This window comes from Lutra lutra, chromosome 13 (genome assembly GCF_902655055.1).
Source record: "Lutra lutra chromosome 13, mLutLut1.2, whole genome shotgun sequence".
Taxonomy (NCBI): Eukaryota; Metazoa; Chordata; class Mammalia; order Carnivora; family Mustelidae; genus Lutra; species Lutra lutra.
The window spans coordinates 2,780,288-2,797,637 of record NC_062290.1 but is presented as its reverse complement, the minus strand read 5'-3'; the positions used below and the strand labels follow the sequence as shown (position 1 = coordinate 2,797,637).

The 17,350-nt window shown below is 57.0% G+C and overlaps 1 protein-coding gene and 1 pseudogene across 1 annotated transcript; one reads left to right on the top strand and one right to left on the bottom strand.

Moving 5' to 3' along the window:
• Positions 1-11,184, bottom strand: part of LOC125083713 (voltage-dependent anion-selective channel protein 1-like) — a 198,633-nt pseudogene extending 187,449 nt beyond the window's left edge.
• Positions 6,067-17,331, top strand: S1PR3 (sphingosine-1-phosphate receptor 3). The gene is made up of 2 exons (XM_047700585.1): positions 6,067-6,394; positions 13,554-17,331. The coding sequence occupies exon 2, from the start codon at positions 13,688-13,690 to the stop codon at positions 14,822-14,824; it is 1,137 nt and encodes a 378-aa protein (XP_047556541.1). The 5' UTR covers positions 6,067-6,394; positions 13,554-13,687; the 3' UTR covers positions 14,825-17,331.
• Positions 17,332-17,350: the final 19 nt, after the last annotated feature.

Genomic DNA, 17,350 nt, shown 5'->3' with positions numbered 1-17,350 from the left:
CCAGATGGGGACTCTGACGCTCAGAAATTCAAGTTTCTTTATTAAGAATTAAGAATGATGATAGAGGGGCGCCTGGGTGGCTCAGTGGGTTAAAGCCTCTGCCTTCGGCTCAGGTCATGATCCCAGTGTCCTGGGATCGAGCCCCGAATCGGGCTGTCTGCTCAGCAGGGAGCCTGCTTCCTCCAATCTCTCTCTCTGCCTGCCTCTCTGCCTACTTGTGATCTCTGTCAAATAAATAAATAAAAATCTTAAAAAAAAAAAAAAGAAGAAGAATGACGATGGAAGCAAGACTCCCCATTCCTCTGCCTACCACAGTGTCCAGCCTGCCCGAGCTGTCCTCATGGGCTGGAGCAGGGGCTCTCAGGAAAGGATCTGGGTAGGTTCCATCCAGTCTCCCCATACCAGCTGCTCATAGCCCGGAACTGAGAGCAGATGTGGGGGCTGGCCAGAGTGAGGGTCTGTGGATGGTGTCCATCCTGTTCCCCTTCCTGTCCTCCAGCTCCAACCAAGAGCGGTGGAGGGAGCAGGCCCTGGGCCGTTCCACAGGCACCCATTCATGCACAACATCAGGCCAATGCCTTTCAGGAGGCTTGCAATGTCCAAAGAGCCAAATTAGATGAAAAAACTCCAAATGGATGGAGCATTCCAACTCTGCCACTTACCAGCTGGGTGACTTTGGGCGAATGTATGATCATCTCTGCCTTGGTTTCCTTATCTGAAAAGCAAGATGATACCGGAGTTGGTCTCATAGCATAGTTGAGGAGTGATTCTGTGTGAAGCTCTTGGACAGTGCCTGGCCGGATAAGCACCAGGTCAGCGCTGATCTCTGTTCTCACGGTCTCATCCAAACTCCTCCAGTCCTTTCTGCCTCAAACCCACAGGCCTTTGATGTTGGAGGAGTGAGGAAATCAGCAATTACTGCTGCTTTCCATGCGTCCTGTCTCCCCACCCTCACCCCAAGCAAACCTTCGCTCAGCCAAGAAAAAGCAAAGATGTTCGGCGGTGTTGCAGAGACACTTGTTCCAAAAGCCGGGAGCGCGGGAGGAATACACAGAACCGGTCCAAGCAGGATGCAGACAGGTTTACGCACAACCTCCCCGTCCACAGCGAGCGCCGTAAGGATTGGATAAACACAACCTGGCATTTTTGTTGAGTTACGCTGCAGACACTGTGTGAACAGTCTTCCTAAGCAAGGGCACTGCTCCGGCAAGCCAGCCCTGCCGCAGTTTCCCAGGTGGGGCATCTGCCAAGACTGTTTTGGACTCCGCACTTTTTTGGACTAACACAATCCAGTCTTCCTAGCACCAGGGCTGCTGCAGATGGAATTCCCGAGTTGGTGGGATTCAGAGGCAGCATCCCCACCAGCCGCCAGACCACTCTCAGGACCAGGCACAGAACCCACAGTGCCTACCCCAGCCTTTCCTTTCTCCTCCGGCTCCCAGAACACACTGACTTCTCTGGAAAACACAAACACACCAGACCCTTGCCGCCTCCCCGGGCTGAGTTCAAATTTCCGCATCCACTCCCACTGAGTCTTCTGCCCCGCCGACGACAAATTCGGAGGTTCCCACACCCACTTCAGGTCTGGCCTTTTTGCTGGAGCACCTCCCAGAACTCAGGGTAACACTCTCCTTCTGTTTGCTGGTTTATTACAAGGGGTCCAGGCCAGGAACAGTCACCTGGAAGAGAGGCAGAAACCAGGGTGAGGGAGATGGGCCCAGAGCCCCATGCCCGGTCGGGTGCACTCCGCCCCGCACAGAGATGCGTCCAGCCACCCGGGGCTTCTCAAACCTCCCCGGAGACTGGGGACTAGCTGGGAGTGCCAACCCTGTGGCCCCTCGGTTGGTGCCTCTGCCAGCCAGCCCCATCCTGAAGCTGTCTGGGCCCCCAGCCACCCGTCATCTCGTGAATGTACAAAAATAAATCTATGCAAGGATTTTAGGAGCTCTTTAGGAGCTCTGTGTCAAGAAAGGAACAAAGGCCAAGTCTTTATTTTCTATGTTACCGGTGGGTCCGTGTGTTCACCATGCTCGGAGAGTGGAACACATTACCTCCTCCACATGATGGTCCATCTGTGGTGCGCGCGCGCACACACACACACACACACACACACACTGCATACACATGTGCACACCTACCCACATACACACGCACCCCACACGAGCACATGCACCCCCCATGCATGTACACACACACCGCTCACACACGTGCACACCCACATGTGTACACACATGCTACACACGTGTATGAACACATACGCACTACTTAGGTGCCCTTACAGAATAAGAAACACGAACAGAACAGTTCCTGCTATCCCACTGGCTCCCGGCCGAGGCATAGGGCGGGCAGAGCCGGGGAAGCAGGAGACGTGAGGACACAGACAGACAAGGTGGTACCTGGAAGTACAGTTAAGGTTGTGAGGTTCAGCTTCGGCAGGTGTCTGCCAGGGCGTGAATACTTGCTGTGAGACAGTCCAGGGACTCCAAGAATTCACTCGGGTCCGGTCAGGGTTATTGGACAAAAGGCCAACTTTGGGTCCGTGTCCAGACTGGTGTACGAAAGCTGCTTCTCCCAGCGCTGTGTGAATGACTTCTGTCGTGGCGGGCTGCGGGACAACCACAAGGCCGAGGCTCCCCAGGGCTCCTTTCTTCCTCCCAGGCACCCCGCCCTGTGGCTCACGCAGCTGCCCTTGGCCCAAGGTTCTGTGCGCAGTGAGCTCACACCACACCAACCTGAGTGTGCGCCTCTGGACACTAAGAACCATGGCATAGGCGACATTGACTCAGGCTGAGAGCCAGAGCAGAGCTAGGAACAGGTGCCTGCTAACTCTGACCCCAGGGACAAGGAGAAGCCTCCCAGATCCAGGAGGCAGAGGCCAGGAGAGGGAGGGGAGGCAGGGAGCAGGCACGTTTCCAGGCCCAGGTGTCCAGCGTTGTTAGCCGCTCACCCAGCACCTGGGCCCTGCTGGGTACCGCATCCCTGCGGGTCAGAGCCCCCACCCTCCCTGCACCTGCCTGCTGGCCTGCAGGTACCACCGCACTGGGCAAGGGAAGGTGTTGCCTTTTGTAAAGTTATAAACAAGTAGGGATTACACGTTCGTCGTAACACACAATACCTTTGTTCAAATGATAGGTTTGGGGCCTGATGGTTTTCAAAAGGATTCACATATAAATCGTGCTATCTTTTAATTTTATTCCTGCAAGCCTAGATTTGGTTTCACAGCCTGAGAACAGAGGTGGAAAAATTTTTTAAGTATTTGGTACCTGACATTTTATTTTTCTCCAACTTTTTATTATGGAAAATTTTCAAACATCCAGAGAAGGGGACACATCGTACAGCTCCTGCTGCCCCCCCCCAACCCCGCCACCGCTCCAACCACTGATTTTGTCCTGCTGACCTCACTTGCCATATTGCTTTTGCTGAGTCATCTGAAAACAATTTTCAGACACCAAGATGTTTTACCCTGGACAGTTGGTCTCCTGGAAATGAGGCCATTCTCCCAGATGAGCACTGAGCTATTACGCACCCAATTCGCACTGTCAACGAGTCTGTGACCTCATTCAATACCCTGTCCATCCCAAGCTGTCCTCCCCATCTCTTCTGCCACCGGACGTCAAGCAGGCCCATGCTGGTTGTTAGAAATGCGGCTTCTGTGGGCTGCTTTTATCCTCGGACTGATCCCACCCTTTTCCTGACATTGACCTGTTTGAGGGAGGTCAAACGCTTGGCTCTCTGCACCTGTCGCTCCTTTCTCTGTGTCTTTTAGCCGCTGCTCTTCCCTTCTCTGTCCCACAAACCGGAAGTGAAGGCTCCAGGCTTGGCCTTTGATTCAGGGAAAGTGTCTCAGCAAGGATGCAGCATCGGTGATCCCGTGTGCTGGTTTTGCAGCCGCTGATGTCAGGTTGGCTCAGCACCGGTGACGCTGAGTTCGAATCCCCGTGAAGGTGCCGACAGATGTCTCCGATGGAAGCGGAGAGTGTTTTCTCTTTCCCAGGCAGTACTGTGTGATCGACACGTTTTCTTCACACTGCCTTGTCGTCCTGCTCGGTGATTCCACTGAGGGAAGCAGAACACAGAACTCCGAATTCCCCCATCCCTTCTCCATCTATGAGCTGGCATTCCCTGTAAAGAACTTCCCCTGGTTAGTCACGGAGGCAGAGAAGAGATTTTATCCAATAGACCCTTAGGGAGGCACTGGGCATTCTCTCTTCCGGAGAGAATATGGTCTCTGGGGGCTGTGTGGGAGCACAGAGGGTCCCCCAGTCAGGGTCTCGTCTGAGCTTGATAGTCCTGGGAGGGAGGAGCAGGCGGGCTGGCGCACAGCTTCAGTGAGAGGGCTGTGTGTGGGGAGAGCGCTCAGGAGGGGAGTCTATAGGGGAAAGGAGCATTTTCGTAAAAGGATTTTCAGGAATGCCTCTGTGTCAGATCCGTGTGTCTCCCTTGGGGCACCTGCAGTCAAAGGCCCCGTTGTTTTTCAGGGCTTCAGGAGTCCCCTTCTGAGGCTGGTTTCGGAGGAATCACCAGACCTCAGGGCGCCCGTTCAGTCTGGATTTCAGAACCCGTCCAGCGAATGGAGACGGGACACCAGTCCTGGCGGCTTCAGCCAGTGACCAGTCATTCCACATAGCACAGAACAACTAGTTGAATGAATTACTGATGGACCAGCTGAGTGGCCAGGTGGAGACCCGGAGGCTGGGACGCTGTACTGTCCCCTGGCTCTGGCAGGCGGCCAAAGCAGCAGCTCTCTCTTCTCCTTGCCTTGGTTTAAAGCTGGAGGAGGTGCGGTCGATCACAGTTGTGATTTGGGACAGAAGCGGCTTCGCAGAGACTTCTCAGACACCGAGAGTCCTTTCGGAAGGCCACCGTGCAGACAGGGCTGAAGACAGGATTGAGTGGCAGCAAGGACAGCACAAGAGCAGCCCTCCTCTGAGCCCCAAGGACAGGCCAGAGCTCTTCGGTGCCCACCCCCACGTTCTCCAGGGTTTGGGTTTCTCAGTAGGGAAAACACAGAAGACCAGCCAAGTGCAAACATGCCGGGGGCCCATCAGGGCTCAAACCTACCCCCAAATAAGCATTTGCTCCCAGCTCTAGGGGAAGGTGGGACAAGGCTCCTTCTCTGGAAGCAGGAGGCCTCCAGATCTGGGGCAGGTACCCGAGGGACACCTCCCCCTGAATCCTCCCTCCTGACTCCTGGTGTCCCTGCACCCCTATCCTGTCTGCCCAGGCAGGTGCACACTTGTTGTGGGTAACAGGCCTGGGGTTCCCTCCTGCCTCTCCTTTTCCTCTTCCTCCCTTTCCCCCTTACCCCCTGCCTGTGCCCCAAAAGTTTCCAGGTTTGGTTGCTGTGTGCATTTACCTGGCCTTTACTTTCCTTCGCCGGTGGAAAATTCTGTAGTCTGTCACCTCCCCGGGGGCATTCTTCTTTGGAAGCACTTTGTGAGGCTGTTTTATTCACCCGGGCAAGAGAGTCCATCTCTGTGGGGACAGCAGCCCCCAAGATGGACCCATAGGACCAGGAGCTGGGCCACCCTGTGCGGGGTGGGCCTGGAGTCCACAGCCAGTCCCTGAGCGTGCTAAGTCAGGAGCGAGTGGAAAGGCAATTCCAAAAGAAAATGATCAAGATGCTACCACCATAAGAATGATAATGACGACGTCATCATCATCACTGGCCCAAACCCTCACGGGGAGCTCTCTGGCGGGGTACTGGGTCAGGAGCTGGCCTGGGGCAGGAGCCTGGGAGCCGCTGGGCCACAAGGGCACGGGAGGAGGGGGACTGGAGGGGCGGGAAGAGGAGCTCAACAGTGAGGCAGGCAAGCGCAGGGAACGGAGGGGGAAAGGGCAGGGAGCAAGGAGGTGGGGACATGGGGAGGTGGGAACTGGGGCGGGGAGATGGGGGGCGTGGGGGAGGCAGAGAGATGAGGCTGAGACTCGGGTGGTCAGGGGCCACCGCCGCGCAGGGAGGTGAGGGGGGCCGCGGGGAGGAGGGGCGGGAGGCAGAGATGGGTAGGGGACTTCAGCAGATGGGGAGGTGGGCGTTTGGGAGCTCGGAGGAAATAGGGAGGGGGCGCCGTGAGGGCGGGTGGGGAGCAAGGAGGAAACCCGGAGCTGGGGGCGGAGGGGCGGAGCGCGGGCCCCGCCCCTAAGGCCCGATGGAAAAGTTTGGGCTCTGGCTTGCGCGCGCAGAGGCTGAGCCAGCGGGTCCTGAGGACACGCGGCGGGGACGACGGGGACGCGGCGCCAGCGCGGTGACAGGAGCCCGAGCGACAGCTCCGACAGGGACCAATTCACCCACCCCCCAGCTCCTAGACTCTCCCAGTGCCCCTGTCCCGCCACCGCCTGTGAGCGGAGAAGGTCGCCAGGATGCGGGTGGCCCAGTTGCCCTTCCCAGAGGGAGGTGAGTCCGCGGGGCAAGGGCTCGGAGTCCGGGGCGCCCAGCCTGCGTGGGTGGGGTGGGAGCCGCGGGGCCCACTTTTCTCACTCAATTCTAGCCTATCCCTGGCGTTACAGTGACGGGGAGACACCACATCCCCGTCAGCCCCTCCTCCAGGCCATCCGTTGGGGTGATGAGCCAGAGCGGGGGAGAGGGAATGGTTCCTTTTTCCGTTCCTGCGTCGAGCCATTGAGGAACCAGAGCCTGGGGCTCTTGTAATTACAGTGGGAAGTTCAGACTGAGCTGCACCTTCATGACCTAAGCGAGAAGGTACGCCCCCCCCCCCCCCCAGCCCTGTCCTTTTCCTGGGACAACTGAAAAGTTAGGCACCCTCCGAGCTTGAGGACCTGGGGGCTCTGGGAGTGTGTGGTTGTGGTCGTTCTCCTGGGAAAACCATTCTTTTTAAATGATATGCGCCACAGAAGTCCATTGTTTTCTTCTGTTTCTTGAAGTAGGCAGTCAGGACTGTCAGAATCAGGGCTGGAGGATAAAGTCCCTGCTTTTGCAGTCAGGAGACGGTGAGGTTCCCACGTGCTACATTCACAGCTGAGAGAAACTTGGAAAAGGGACGGAACATGTCCTTCTTTGGCCTGATGCTAGCTAGCTTCGCCGCTTCTAACTGCCCTGGCTCCAAACAGTCTGTCTCTCTCTCTTTCTCTTTCTTCTGATGCTGGCCACTCCTGGTGACATATTTCTTTGTGGGTTTTTATATTTAGATGTAAGAGAGGAACTTGTTGTTGGAGGTTTAAAGGGAATATGTTTTGTTAGACTGATAAAGCAGGGGGAGTGGCAGGAACACGGGGCTTTTATGAACGATTATTTCAAAAGGGAGGGTCCACCCTGCCCACGATCCCCACCCCCAGCTGGAGCTCTGAGGGCTTCCAGAATGAGGCATCTTTCTAAAGTCTGGAGGCCAGAGGTTGCAGACCCTCGCTGTAGACACTCACATCTTCTTCATTCATCTTTGGAACATTTTCTTCTTCTTCAGTGACATTCTTGCCGGCATGGTTATGAAAAACATTTCCTAGAAGTACGGGGCAGGATTAGGTCCCGCGGGTGTGTGATGGACACGATGGGGGCGGGGGGGGGCGCTTGTGGGGGCGGGTGTGTTGTCCTCAAGGAGTCGTGGAAATGTCTGGCTCTGTAGGAGTTCTCAGGAAACTGATGCAGAGCTCAATCCAGAATGACGAAATCTGTGGCCAGAGGAGGCCCACACAGTGGGTTTTCTCAGTGAACAACCTTCACATCCTGCCAGTTGACTTGCTCTGTCACCTGACCCCAGAGACTGCACATCAGCCCTTCGGAGCCTCCCAAGGACGGGGCTACAATAGCATCTCCCCCAGCTTTACCTTCGGAAATGCCGCTTTCCTCTTTATGTCCCCAAATTCCCTAAAGTGCGTGGCTCCGCTTGTCCTTCTACCAGGTGTGGATAGCAGAAAGTGGCTTCTCTGCAAGCAGGAGTCTCACACGTTCGCCTAACAATGTTCTCAAAATGTAGGGACTGATTTTCCTCCTTCCTCCTTTCTCTTGAAATTACGGTGCTGATTTGATTCTTTGGCGTCTTTTCCCTCCTCCCGCAGACAGTTCGATACCTACAGTGTATGTATGTTTCTGTGATGGGAAACCGAGTATCTGGGCATGCCATCACCTTGGCAATCTGGGGGTTGCCCTACTGTGAAGCCCCCTTTCCTTCTGCAGGGCTCGGTGTGCGGGGAGCCGCTGTGCTGTGCTTTCTGGGGCCTTTCTGTCTCCTCACACGCGGCTTCCTCCTTCCTGTCTAATGAGTGTGTGACCACTTCTTATGATTCCTTCGCACCCATTAATTGGGCAATTGATTAATTGCCCGAGGAGATATTCCATGAGCTTTTGGAGGTAATAGGACGTGCTTGGTGGACTCCGTCCAGTGCCGAGACTCCCACACCCCGGGGACAGTGGTGACGGCACCAGGCATGGTCAGCCTCTGTTCTGTGTTGTTTTGCCTGTTTCTACGGCTGTGGGTGGCCCGGTAGGGAGCGGGGCCCCCGGGGATGGCTCCGTGCTCTGGAGCAAGGCCTGAGCCCTTCTCCCTGTCCCCGGGGTCAGGTTTCCACGCAGGTCAGCATTCCAGCATTTGGCGAGACTGCTGGTGATGCTCTTGTCACCTCCGTCTAGGTGAAGACTATTGGGGAGGGGTGGAGGCTCCAGGAGACCTGACCCCCCACTATGGTGCACAGGAGGCAGGGCAGGGGGAATCCGATGACCCAGACCCCCAGCCCAGCCTTGGCTTCTCTCTGTGTACAAACGGCAGATGCCACCGTGGGGACAGACGGGCTGCCTGAAGGGCCATTGTGGGCTGCGTCACTGTGGCTCTGGGAACGGATGGGAGGGACCCCACTGTTAGGACTTCTTGGGCCAGATGTCTCTTATTTGCATCGGCTCTTTGTTGCCTGGAGGAGCTCATTCCCACACACCTTCATTCATCCCACGGTAATCCGGGCGTGCGTCCAATCCTGTTACTAAGAACAAGCAGAGAAGGGAGAGTCTAAAAATGGGGGCTGAAGAGCAGAGGATAAGGCCTCTTGTACCGAGATTGGGTGCCTTGCAGGGAGGGGACAAGCCCGGGGAATCCAGGTAAGCAAGCACAGAGGCAGACCCCGGGGCCTATGCCCAGGCTCCTGCAGCCCATCCTGCCTATGTGTGCTCGTGGGAGCGCATCCATCTGTGTCAACAGCCGAACTTTACTTGCCCGAGAGAGTCACATGTGGGAAAGCCACCGGGCAGTGGCACACCTGCCTTTCCTGCTGCTCTCACCGGGGGCTCGGGGCCTGAGCTCCCAGCTGAGAGCAGGGGTGAGGGGCCATGTGTGCACGAGGCCTCGTGCTGGGAGCTGCCTCTGAAAGTGACCACGAGGTCACTCAGAAATTTGGGGCAAGGGGAAATACTCATTAGCCAAGAAATTTCCTGGGGCAGCAAAATGGCCAGCCCATTCTTCCTTTCCTACGTTCCTATGAACAACAACAAAAAAGTCCTGCTTTCCAAGAAATTTTGCTGGTTATCAAATGCCTGGTGTTTTAGTTCTGTTTGGAGGATGAACGAGTTGATTTCCCTGGGAAAACGGGCCTTTGACCAATAGCATCCTGCGTCTGACCCGGAGAATTTCCTCACTGTCTTCTTGGGCTTCTCTTGTTCGCCATGACAGAGAAGCAAAGGGAGAGAGACCCCAGACTTTGTGGAAATACTTCCCTTCACTTTTTTCTTTCCCTTCTTTTTATAGTTTGTTTATTTTTCAAGTTGACATGTGTAGAGAAAGTGAGTCACTAGCCTAGAGAGCACATCTGGAACCCATCGGCTGCCCGGGCCACCCCTCCCCACAGACATGTCTCCTTGGGAAGGAGGGGTGGCTGGACTCGGTCTAAGCTGGGTGATGCATGGTGGAGCCGCCTTCTAGAAGGGGCTCCTCCTGAGGGCCTATCCCACGCAGCAGCTTCTGGGACAGGCCCGCTCCTGAGACGTGCAAGACTGCCTCCCTCAGCATCAGCCTCTATTTCTAAGTTGTTTGGGGGAAATCAAGCCACGATCAGACTCTTACAATGAAAGTTAGATGGTGGTCTCTGCTGGCCGCAGATGCTTAACTTTTAAAAATAAAGCAAAACGTCATCATTTGTAATGTGTAATGTGGGTACTTCTCTAGCCAAGTGCCGTCAGTCTCTGCAGGGACCCTCGGCGTCAAAGCTCTTCCTAGATGCCAACACGAGGCTGAGAAATCCAAGGCAGCCCACAAACGCACAGGCACAAGCTCAGGAGGACATCCCCACCCAGGCCCCGCAGCACTTGTTAGGACAATGACAGGGAGAAACCCCTGTGTCTGCAGACAAGAGTGGCTGGTGCGTCCATCCCCTGACCAGAGCAGGAATTACCAGCATCTGAGGACCCGGGGGAGCATCCCGTTGGGAGAAGGACCCCAGGCACATTTGCAGGCTATGGGTCCCCATTTACATGAAGGTCAGAAACAGACTATGGCCCTTGAGGGGGTAAGAAGCCAGCCTGTGGCCCCTTTGGGGGTTTGTGGTGGCTGGGACAGTGGGACAGGCTGGTTTCCCAGGAGCTGGTGCTCAGGGTGCCCGGCGCTCCTCAGGATGAATGTGGCCCGAGGGCTGATGCCCCACCTGGTCCCACACATGGCTGTCTGGCTCTGAGCTGGGGGGTGGGAGGGGCAGAGCCGTCTTCCCGAAAATTCAGGTCCTGCCACGCCCCTGAGAGGTGGAGATGGGACTGCCATGATGCTTTTGACCACAGATAGCAGCACTCCAACGCATCCACAATCAACCTGGCCTTTGCCCAGCTCGTAACTCTTGGGATGCAGTCTATGTTCTAATGTTGCTAATCCAAAGAAAACAAGCTTTTAGATTCTAAAGAGAGCCAGATGTCTTCCAGTTACGAAAAATGCGGAGAGTAGCATTTAGCAAGAGATGTTCTAGAAAAGAAAATGCTCTTTGAATGATGAATATTTAATCAAGGGAAATGATAATTCAGGCATTAGCGGGAAAAATACATTCGCCCTTAAAATGCACGGACTGGGTTGACTCTCTGGTCTGCCGTACGCTATCGGCGCTATTCTCATCGTGGTTGCTTATTGCTGGATACTGCCTTCGCTGTTCGCTCGCTTTCCTCCTCTGCTCAGTTCTTTGATGGTCCTGCATGTGCAGCAAAGATAAGTCTTTCACTTGTCTGTCCTTCCTCTTTACGTCCAGGAGGTCCAGATCCAGCAGGTTCATGGGTGCATACGTCCCTGCCCATGCTTGTGGCCCCGGCACAGGGGTGGGACGAGTGCAGAGGGAGGGATGGACGTGGCCAGGAGCTGTCCTGGGGACACAGGCGCAGCGGACAAGCTCCAGTTTATTGTGGTTTTCAGACCTTTCAGGTGAGGCTGCATGCAGCCCTTTCTCGCCGCCGCGGGTGTGAATTCACGAACAATTCGCGTTCCTCGCCCTTTCAGGTAACACGCATGTTTCTGCAGTTCAGACCGTGTGGGCGCTCGCTCACCATGACTGTAAGTCCTGCTCACCATGTGTGCACTGTCATTGCGGGAATGGAAGCCCCAGTGGGGGAGTGGGACTAGTGGACAGGGTGGCCACCGGCCTGTGACCAGGCCAGGCTGCCTGGCATGGGGCATGTGGGGCCCGGGTCAGCCTTGTGGACCCGGCACCAGCAGGGAAACAGCTCTTCTTGGGGCGCTGCTCCCTCCGACTCCTGGCGGGGCTGGCTGTTCTCCGGGCTGTGCCCAGGGCCCGGCAAGCAGAGCAAGGCCGTGGCAGCTCCATTCACTGCTCCCAGAGAAAGACTCATTGGACAAGCAGTAGTATAGAGCAGAGCCTTCATGGGGCACACGTGAGCGGATAGGCGCCATGAGAGGCCTGGTGCCCCCGTGCAGGTGTGAGTGTGAAGCCGGCCCCAGGCGGGCTCACGGGGGTTCAGCAGCGGCATTATTCCCACTCTTCAAACGACAGCCTGCGAGTTGTTGTAAGGAGCGTCTAGTAGGCTCAGAGAAGCCTCGAGGGGCTGGGCTGACTCCAGAAAGTTTGTAGACCAGGAGGGATTCGACGCGGGGTGTGAAGGATGGGCCGGAGTTAGAGAAAGGAGGGGGACAGTGGCGGGGGCTGGCAGGACAGCGACCCACTGAGCGGACCCATGTGCCTCCAGGGGCTTCTGCGGGCACACACGACGCAGGGGTCCCCCAGAGGCCAGGGCCGACTGGGTTGCTGGAACAGCCGCACACACATATTCGCAGCCTGGGAGCAGTCTCTGCAGCAAAGGAACAGAGTGGCTCTTCCTAACCTCAGACAACCCAAGCAGCCCCATGGAGCGGAGGGTCTGACAGCCTCCCAGGCCCCAGGCAGCAACCTCGAGCCTGGGAAGCAGTGACCTAGAGGATGCTGGGAGTGGGGCACCCCCGGAGTTACCTCTCCTTCTCTGAGAGCAACCCCCAGCTCTGTGTCCCTGGGTCCTTCCAGGACTGAGACCCTCTCGGGCCTTGCTGGTACTTGGCAGTGTGCTCAGATCCCACCACACCCCAAAATGCAGACCCCGTATCATTTGGGGAGCTGTTTGTCTCTGAACCCAACTTAGGGCTATGACTAAACATTGTATAAGTAAAGAAAGTCATCGCGGGGTACTCATGGAGGGCCGCTTTTAGCTAACCTTATTTAATTGTAGCCGATACTGAAACACATGTTTCTAATTTACAATCAGTGGATCCACTGAAAGCCCCATCCAGCTGTGTTGTTCCATGAGGTGATGAGCGGGGGGGCCCCGGTGAAGGTGGGAAGTATCGGGAGGGGAGAAGGGACTAAATCCGGGGCTGTCGAGGGCCCAGCGCTTGGCTTTGCGCCTTCACTGTCTCCCTAGACCCCCAGGCGTGTTGGGGGTCTAGGGAGACCCCCAACGGCTCACGCACACGGCTCACATGCACGGCTTCAGTTTTGGGGTTCAGACAGTTTGAGCTTTCAGCCAAGTGCAGAGTCCAAGTGCTCGTCCCTGCCTTCCCCGGTGGACGTCTGGGTTTGGGTTCCGTCGCGCCTCATGCTCCCTTTCCTTCCGTGGCCGTGCGTCCCTGTCTCTGGCCTCTCCTGGGGGCTGTCGGGACCTGACTCTGTCTCCAGCCCCGGTCCCAGGGACGCCGTTGGGACATCGAGCAGGTGCTCCCACTGTATGGCTCGGGCTCCCCGGGGCTTCCCGTGGCCGTCATTCTGGTTCCATCCTATTGTGTTGTCCCGGGATGATCCTGTTTGTCTCCAGGTCACGGGGAATCATGGTTTGGCCGCTCCCGCGTCATGCTTGAGGGTGCGTGGTTAGCACTTCCGAGTCCCTTGGGGTTCCCCGAGGGACATTTATTTGGATCTATATGTCATTACAGGAGTGAACAATCGTGGAGCTCACATACTGATCTCCCTCCTGGGGGGTTGCAGGTACCAGGTGGCTTCCCTGGCTGCCTCAGCCCCCCAGGGAGCTCTGGGGCCCCGTGTGACCAGACGTTTGCATACTTGCGGGGTTTAAGGGCCTTCCTCCGACCTTGTTGCTGTGGCTGCTGCCCCTAGGTGGTCTCAGAGCCCCTTAATCGCTGGGCACCCCTGTTTTATCTTTGCAGGCTCCTGCTCTGCCCACCCTGGCTGGGGTCCGGCCGGGGCCACCATGGAAGCCTGAGCCAGAACGTGTTCTCCAGCCATGGACGTGCCCAGGGCGCCCTCTGGTGGGATCTGGAGCTGAGCCTCTGCCTAAGCGATGGCTGTGGTCCCGACACCGCGACCCAGGTCCTCCCCTGGGAACCAGACCCTGTATGAGCACTACAGCTATGTAGGCAAGCTGGAGGGCAGGCTGAAGGAGGCCCCCGAGGGCAGCACGCTCACCACCGCACTCTTCCTCGTCATCTGCAGCTTCATTGTGCTGGAGAACCTCATGGTGCTCATCGCCATCTGGAAAAACAACAAGTTCCACAACCGCATGTACTTCTTCATCGGCAACCTGGCCCTCTGTGACCTGCTGGCTGGGGTCGCCTACAAGGTCAACATCCTGATGTCAGGCAGGAGGACGCTGAGCCTGTCTCCCACTGTCTGGTTCCTGCGGGAAGGCAGCATGTTCGTGGCCCTCGGCGCGTCCACGTGCAGCCTGCTGGCCATCGCCATCGAGCGGCACTTGACCATGATCAAGATGCGGCCGTACGACGCCAACAAGAAGCACCGCGTCTTCCTGCTGATCGGAATGTGCTGGCTCGTGGCCTTCTCGCTGGGCGCCTTGCCCATCCTGGGCTGGAACTGCCTGCACGACCTCGCCGACTGCTCCACCATCCTGCCCCTCTACTCCAAGAAGTACATCGCCTTCTGCATCAGTGTCTTCACGGCCATCCTGGCCACCATTGTGGTCCTGTACGCGCGCATCTACTTCCTGGTGAAGTCCAGCAGCCGCCGCGTGGCCAGCCCCCACAACTCAGAGCGCTCCATGGCACTGCTGCGGACCGTGGTCATCGTGGTGAGCGTGTTCATCGCCTGCTGGTCCCCGCTCTTCATCCTCTTCCTCGTCGATGTGGCCTGCAGGGCGAGGGAGTGTGCTGTGCTCTTCAAGGCCCAGTGGTTCATCATGCTGGCCGTGCTCAACTCGGCCATGAACCCTGTCATCTACACGCTGGCCAGCAAGGAGATGCGGCGGGCCTTCTTCAGGCTGGTGTGCACCTGCCTGGTCCGGGGTTGGGGCACCCGCTCCTCGCCCACCCAGCCCGCCCTCGACCCCAGCAGGAGCAAGTCCAGCGGCAGCAACAACAGCAACCCCTCACCCAAGAGCGAGGAGGACCCTCCCCAGAGAGCCGCTTCGCCCTGCATAACCGACAGGAACAAAACCCTGCAGAATGGGGTCCTCGGCAAGTGAGAGCAGCCACCTCCAGGAGCGGGGTCCTCGCACACCTGCGGGACGGGGAAACTGCAGCGGCCGTGGTCTTATTTATTATGTGCCTCACCCTGGGAGCTCCAGAGCAAGGACTCGGGAAACCTACTTGCCAATAGCCTGTGTAGCGTGGACGTCACTTAAGAGGGGGACCCGGCGACTTGCCAGCTTAGTCCACGGTAGACAGTGTGCCCTGTCTGCTTCGGCTCCAGAGTCTTCTGAATGTCCCTGGCTGCGGACGTGATCGGCTGCCTTCGCCTGAGTCCCAGCGGCCACTGTCTGTGGTGCCGGGAGAGGGAAGGTCGCAGGCCGCACAGCGTATGGCGTGCCTCGACGAACGTCATGGTGATGTTTGGGAACTTTGCACTACATTGTGCACGGAGTGGATGCTGGTGTATCTGTCACATCCAGGTCACCGAGCACTGGTGTTTCAAACGTCTGCCATCGGTACATGTCACCGGCTCCCTCGGGTGAGGGCAGCACGTGGCATGGTATAAGGATGTGGCTGGAAACCAGGCAGAGTCCCGGTCTCCTCAACTGACCTGAGGGCTCATGTTCAGCAGGCTTGGCTTGAATTCCCAGAAATGGCTGCTCCCTGGAGGGTCTCAGGGGTACGGGTTGGACCCAGAGAGATCGGAGAGCCAGAGAACTCCAAGGTCTGTGTCCCTGCTTCTCCTCTGTCTTCTGTCCCTGTGGAATCCTCCATCCAAAGTCTTACTAGCCAAATCAGGTAGTTGTTGGGGTTCCTACAGATCCCAGAAAAGCCAGCCAGGGTCTCCCAGGAGGCTGTCCCCAGGCCCACCAGGAAGAGAACCAGCATTGGAAGAGGGGACCAACACCGTGGCCAGAAGTCGGAGGCCACGGTCTGTGTAACGTGATGGAACGTTTGTCCTGAATGCGGAGAGCTTTACTTGCTCCTGTGTGGAGTCTGATTCTCTTTGATCAGAGAACTGAGTCAGTGGCCCTGGGTTGTCCCCGTGGAGCAGCTGGGACGGTCAGCAGCTCTCCCCATCCCCCAACTGAGCCTGACAGTGCCATGTCAGTAGCACGTCTGGGATCCGGGCGTTTGCGCGATCTTCAAGGAAATGGAGTGATGCCGTCACCCCCTCTTCAGTGTAGGTTGGCCCTGCGTCCCCGTTAGCAGGGAGTTGCTTAGAAGGCGTTTCTGTGCATGCCTTTCCCATGGATTCCAGCAGCAGGACAAACGGACGAGGAGAACGTGCACTCGTCTGTAAAGATCTCATAACCCCAGAGGTGACGTGCTCAGTTCTTGGTAGAAACAGCACAGAGCAACCTTCCAAAGGACTCCACTTGGGCAAGCCCACGTCAGAGCCCCTGGGGTCTTCTGATTCGCAGGGCTCTTCGACCGAGTCAAGACTCAGGAGATGTGTCGATACGTTAGCTCTCGAGAAGCTGGCTCCTGCGTGCTGTCCAATGTACGTTCCCTGATAGAGGAACATTTCTGTGGTCCTGGGCGGTCTCCACGTACTGACCAAAGACGTCCCCATTTTTGTTATTGAGAGCGAAGTCCTATCTGTCAGGAGACGCTCAACGGAGGCCTTCGTTTTGGCTTCCTTCCATAGTCGAGGAGGAGCTCACTGTCTCCTCCGAGCGCACGTCTGGAATGCGAGCACGGGGAGAACGAGGCGGTGTTTCGGGCCACATCCTGGGCAGCGCGTGTTCACACAGCGGGCAAAGTGACTGCAGGGCCCCTCAGCTCTGGCTCAGAGGGCTGTGGGGGGCCCTGGGGGGCCCTGGGGCTCCGGTGCTGATGTTAGTGACCCTTGCTCCTTGACCCCAATTTCCCATTGAGACAACACAAAACTTTGACGCAGTCTGAATGAAAAATACGCCAAAAAGATGCAGGAAACGGTTACCTTTGATAGCGCTGCATGCGGCCTCCTCAGCCGCTGGCTGGGGATGTGCGGGGGTCTCAAGGTCACAGGGAGCCCACGCAGTAGCTCTCCCTCGGTCAGGAGTCTTTACCGTGTCTCCTGTGTGCTGGTCAGCAAAATAAAACCGAAAGCCCACGTACACACCTCTCGCTCGGGGTCGGCGTGTGGGGTTGTTTGCACCAGCAACCCCCACAGTGGCGCGCAGGGTGGTGGCCCATTCTCTCACATGGCCCCCATGTTCCCCAGGACCGGAGCCACTCTCAGAAGCCCGTGACCCTCCCCCTGCACGCTCCCCTGGTGTGGGTGGTGTCCAGGAAAGCTTCGGGTGCCGGGTTTGGTCGGCCGGGGTGTTTTGAGGCGGGCAAACCCTTCAACAGAGAAAATGATGCGTCCTGGCTGAAAGGGACAGGCCATTTGGATCTGCTCCATTTGCAACAGGAGGGAGGTCAGCACTGGCCCAGCGTCCTCATTGACAGAGGGCAACTTCTCGCCTGTGTGTGCATGTGTGTGTGCACGTGTTTGCATGTGCACATGTGTGTGCATGTTTGTGTGTGCATGTGTATCACATACACACGTGTTTGCATGTGTGTGCGTGTGAATGTGCAACAGTGTATGT

Excerpts from the sequence above, each read along its gene's own strand:
- S1PR3 (XM_047700585.1), top strand. The coding sequence starts at position 13,688 with ATGGCTGTGGTCCCGACACCGCGACCCAGGTCCTCCCCTGGGAACCAG.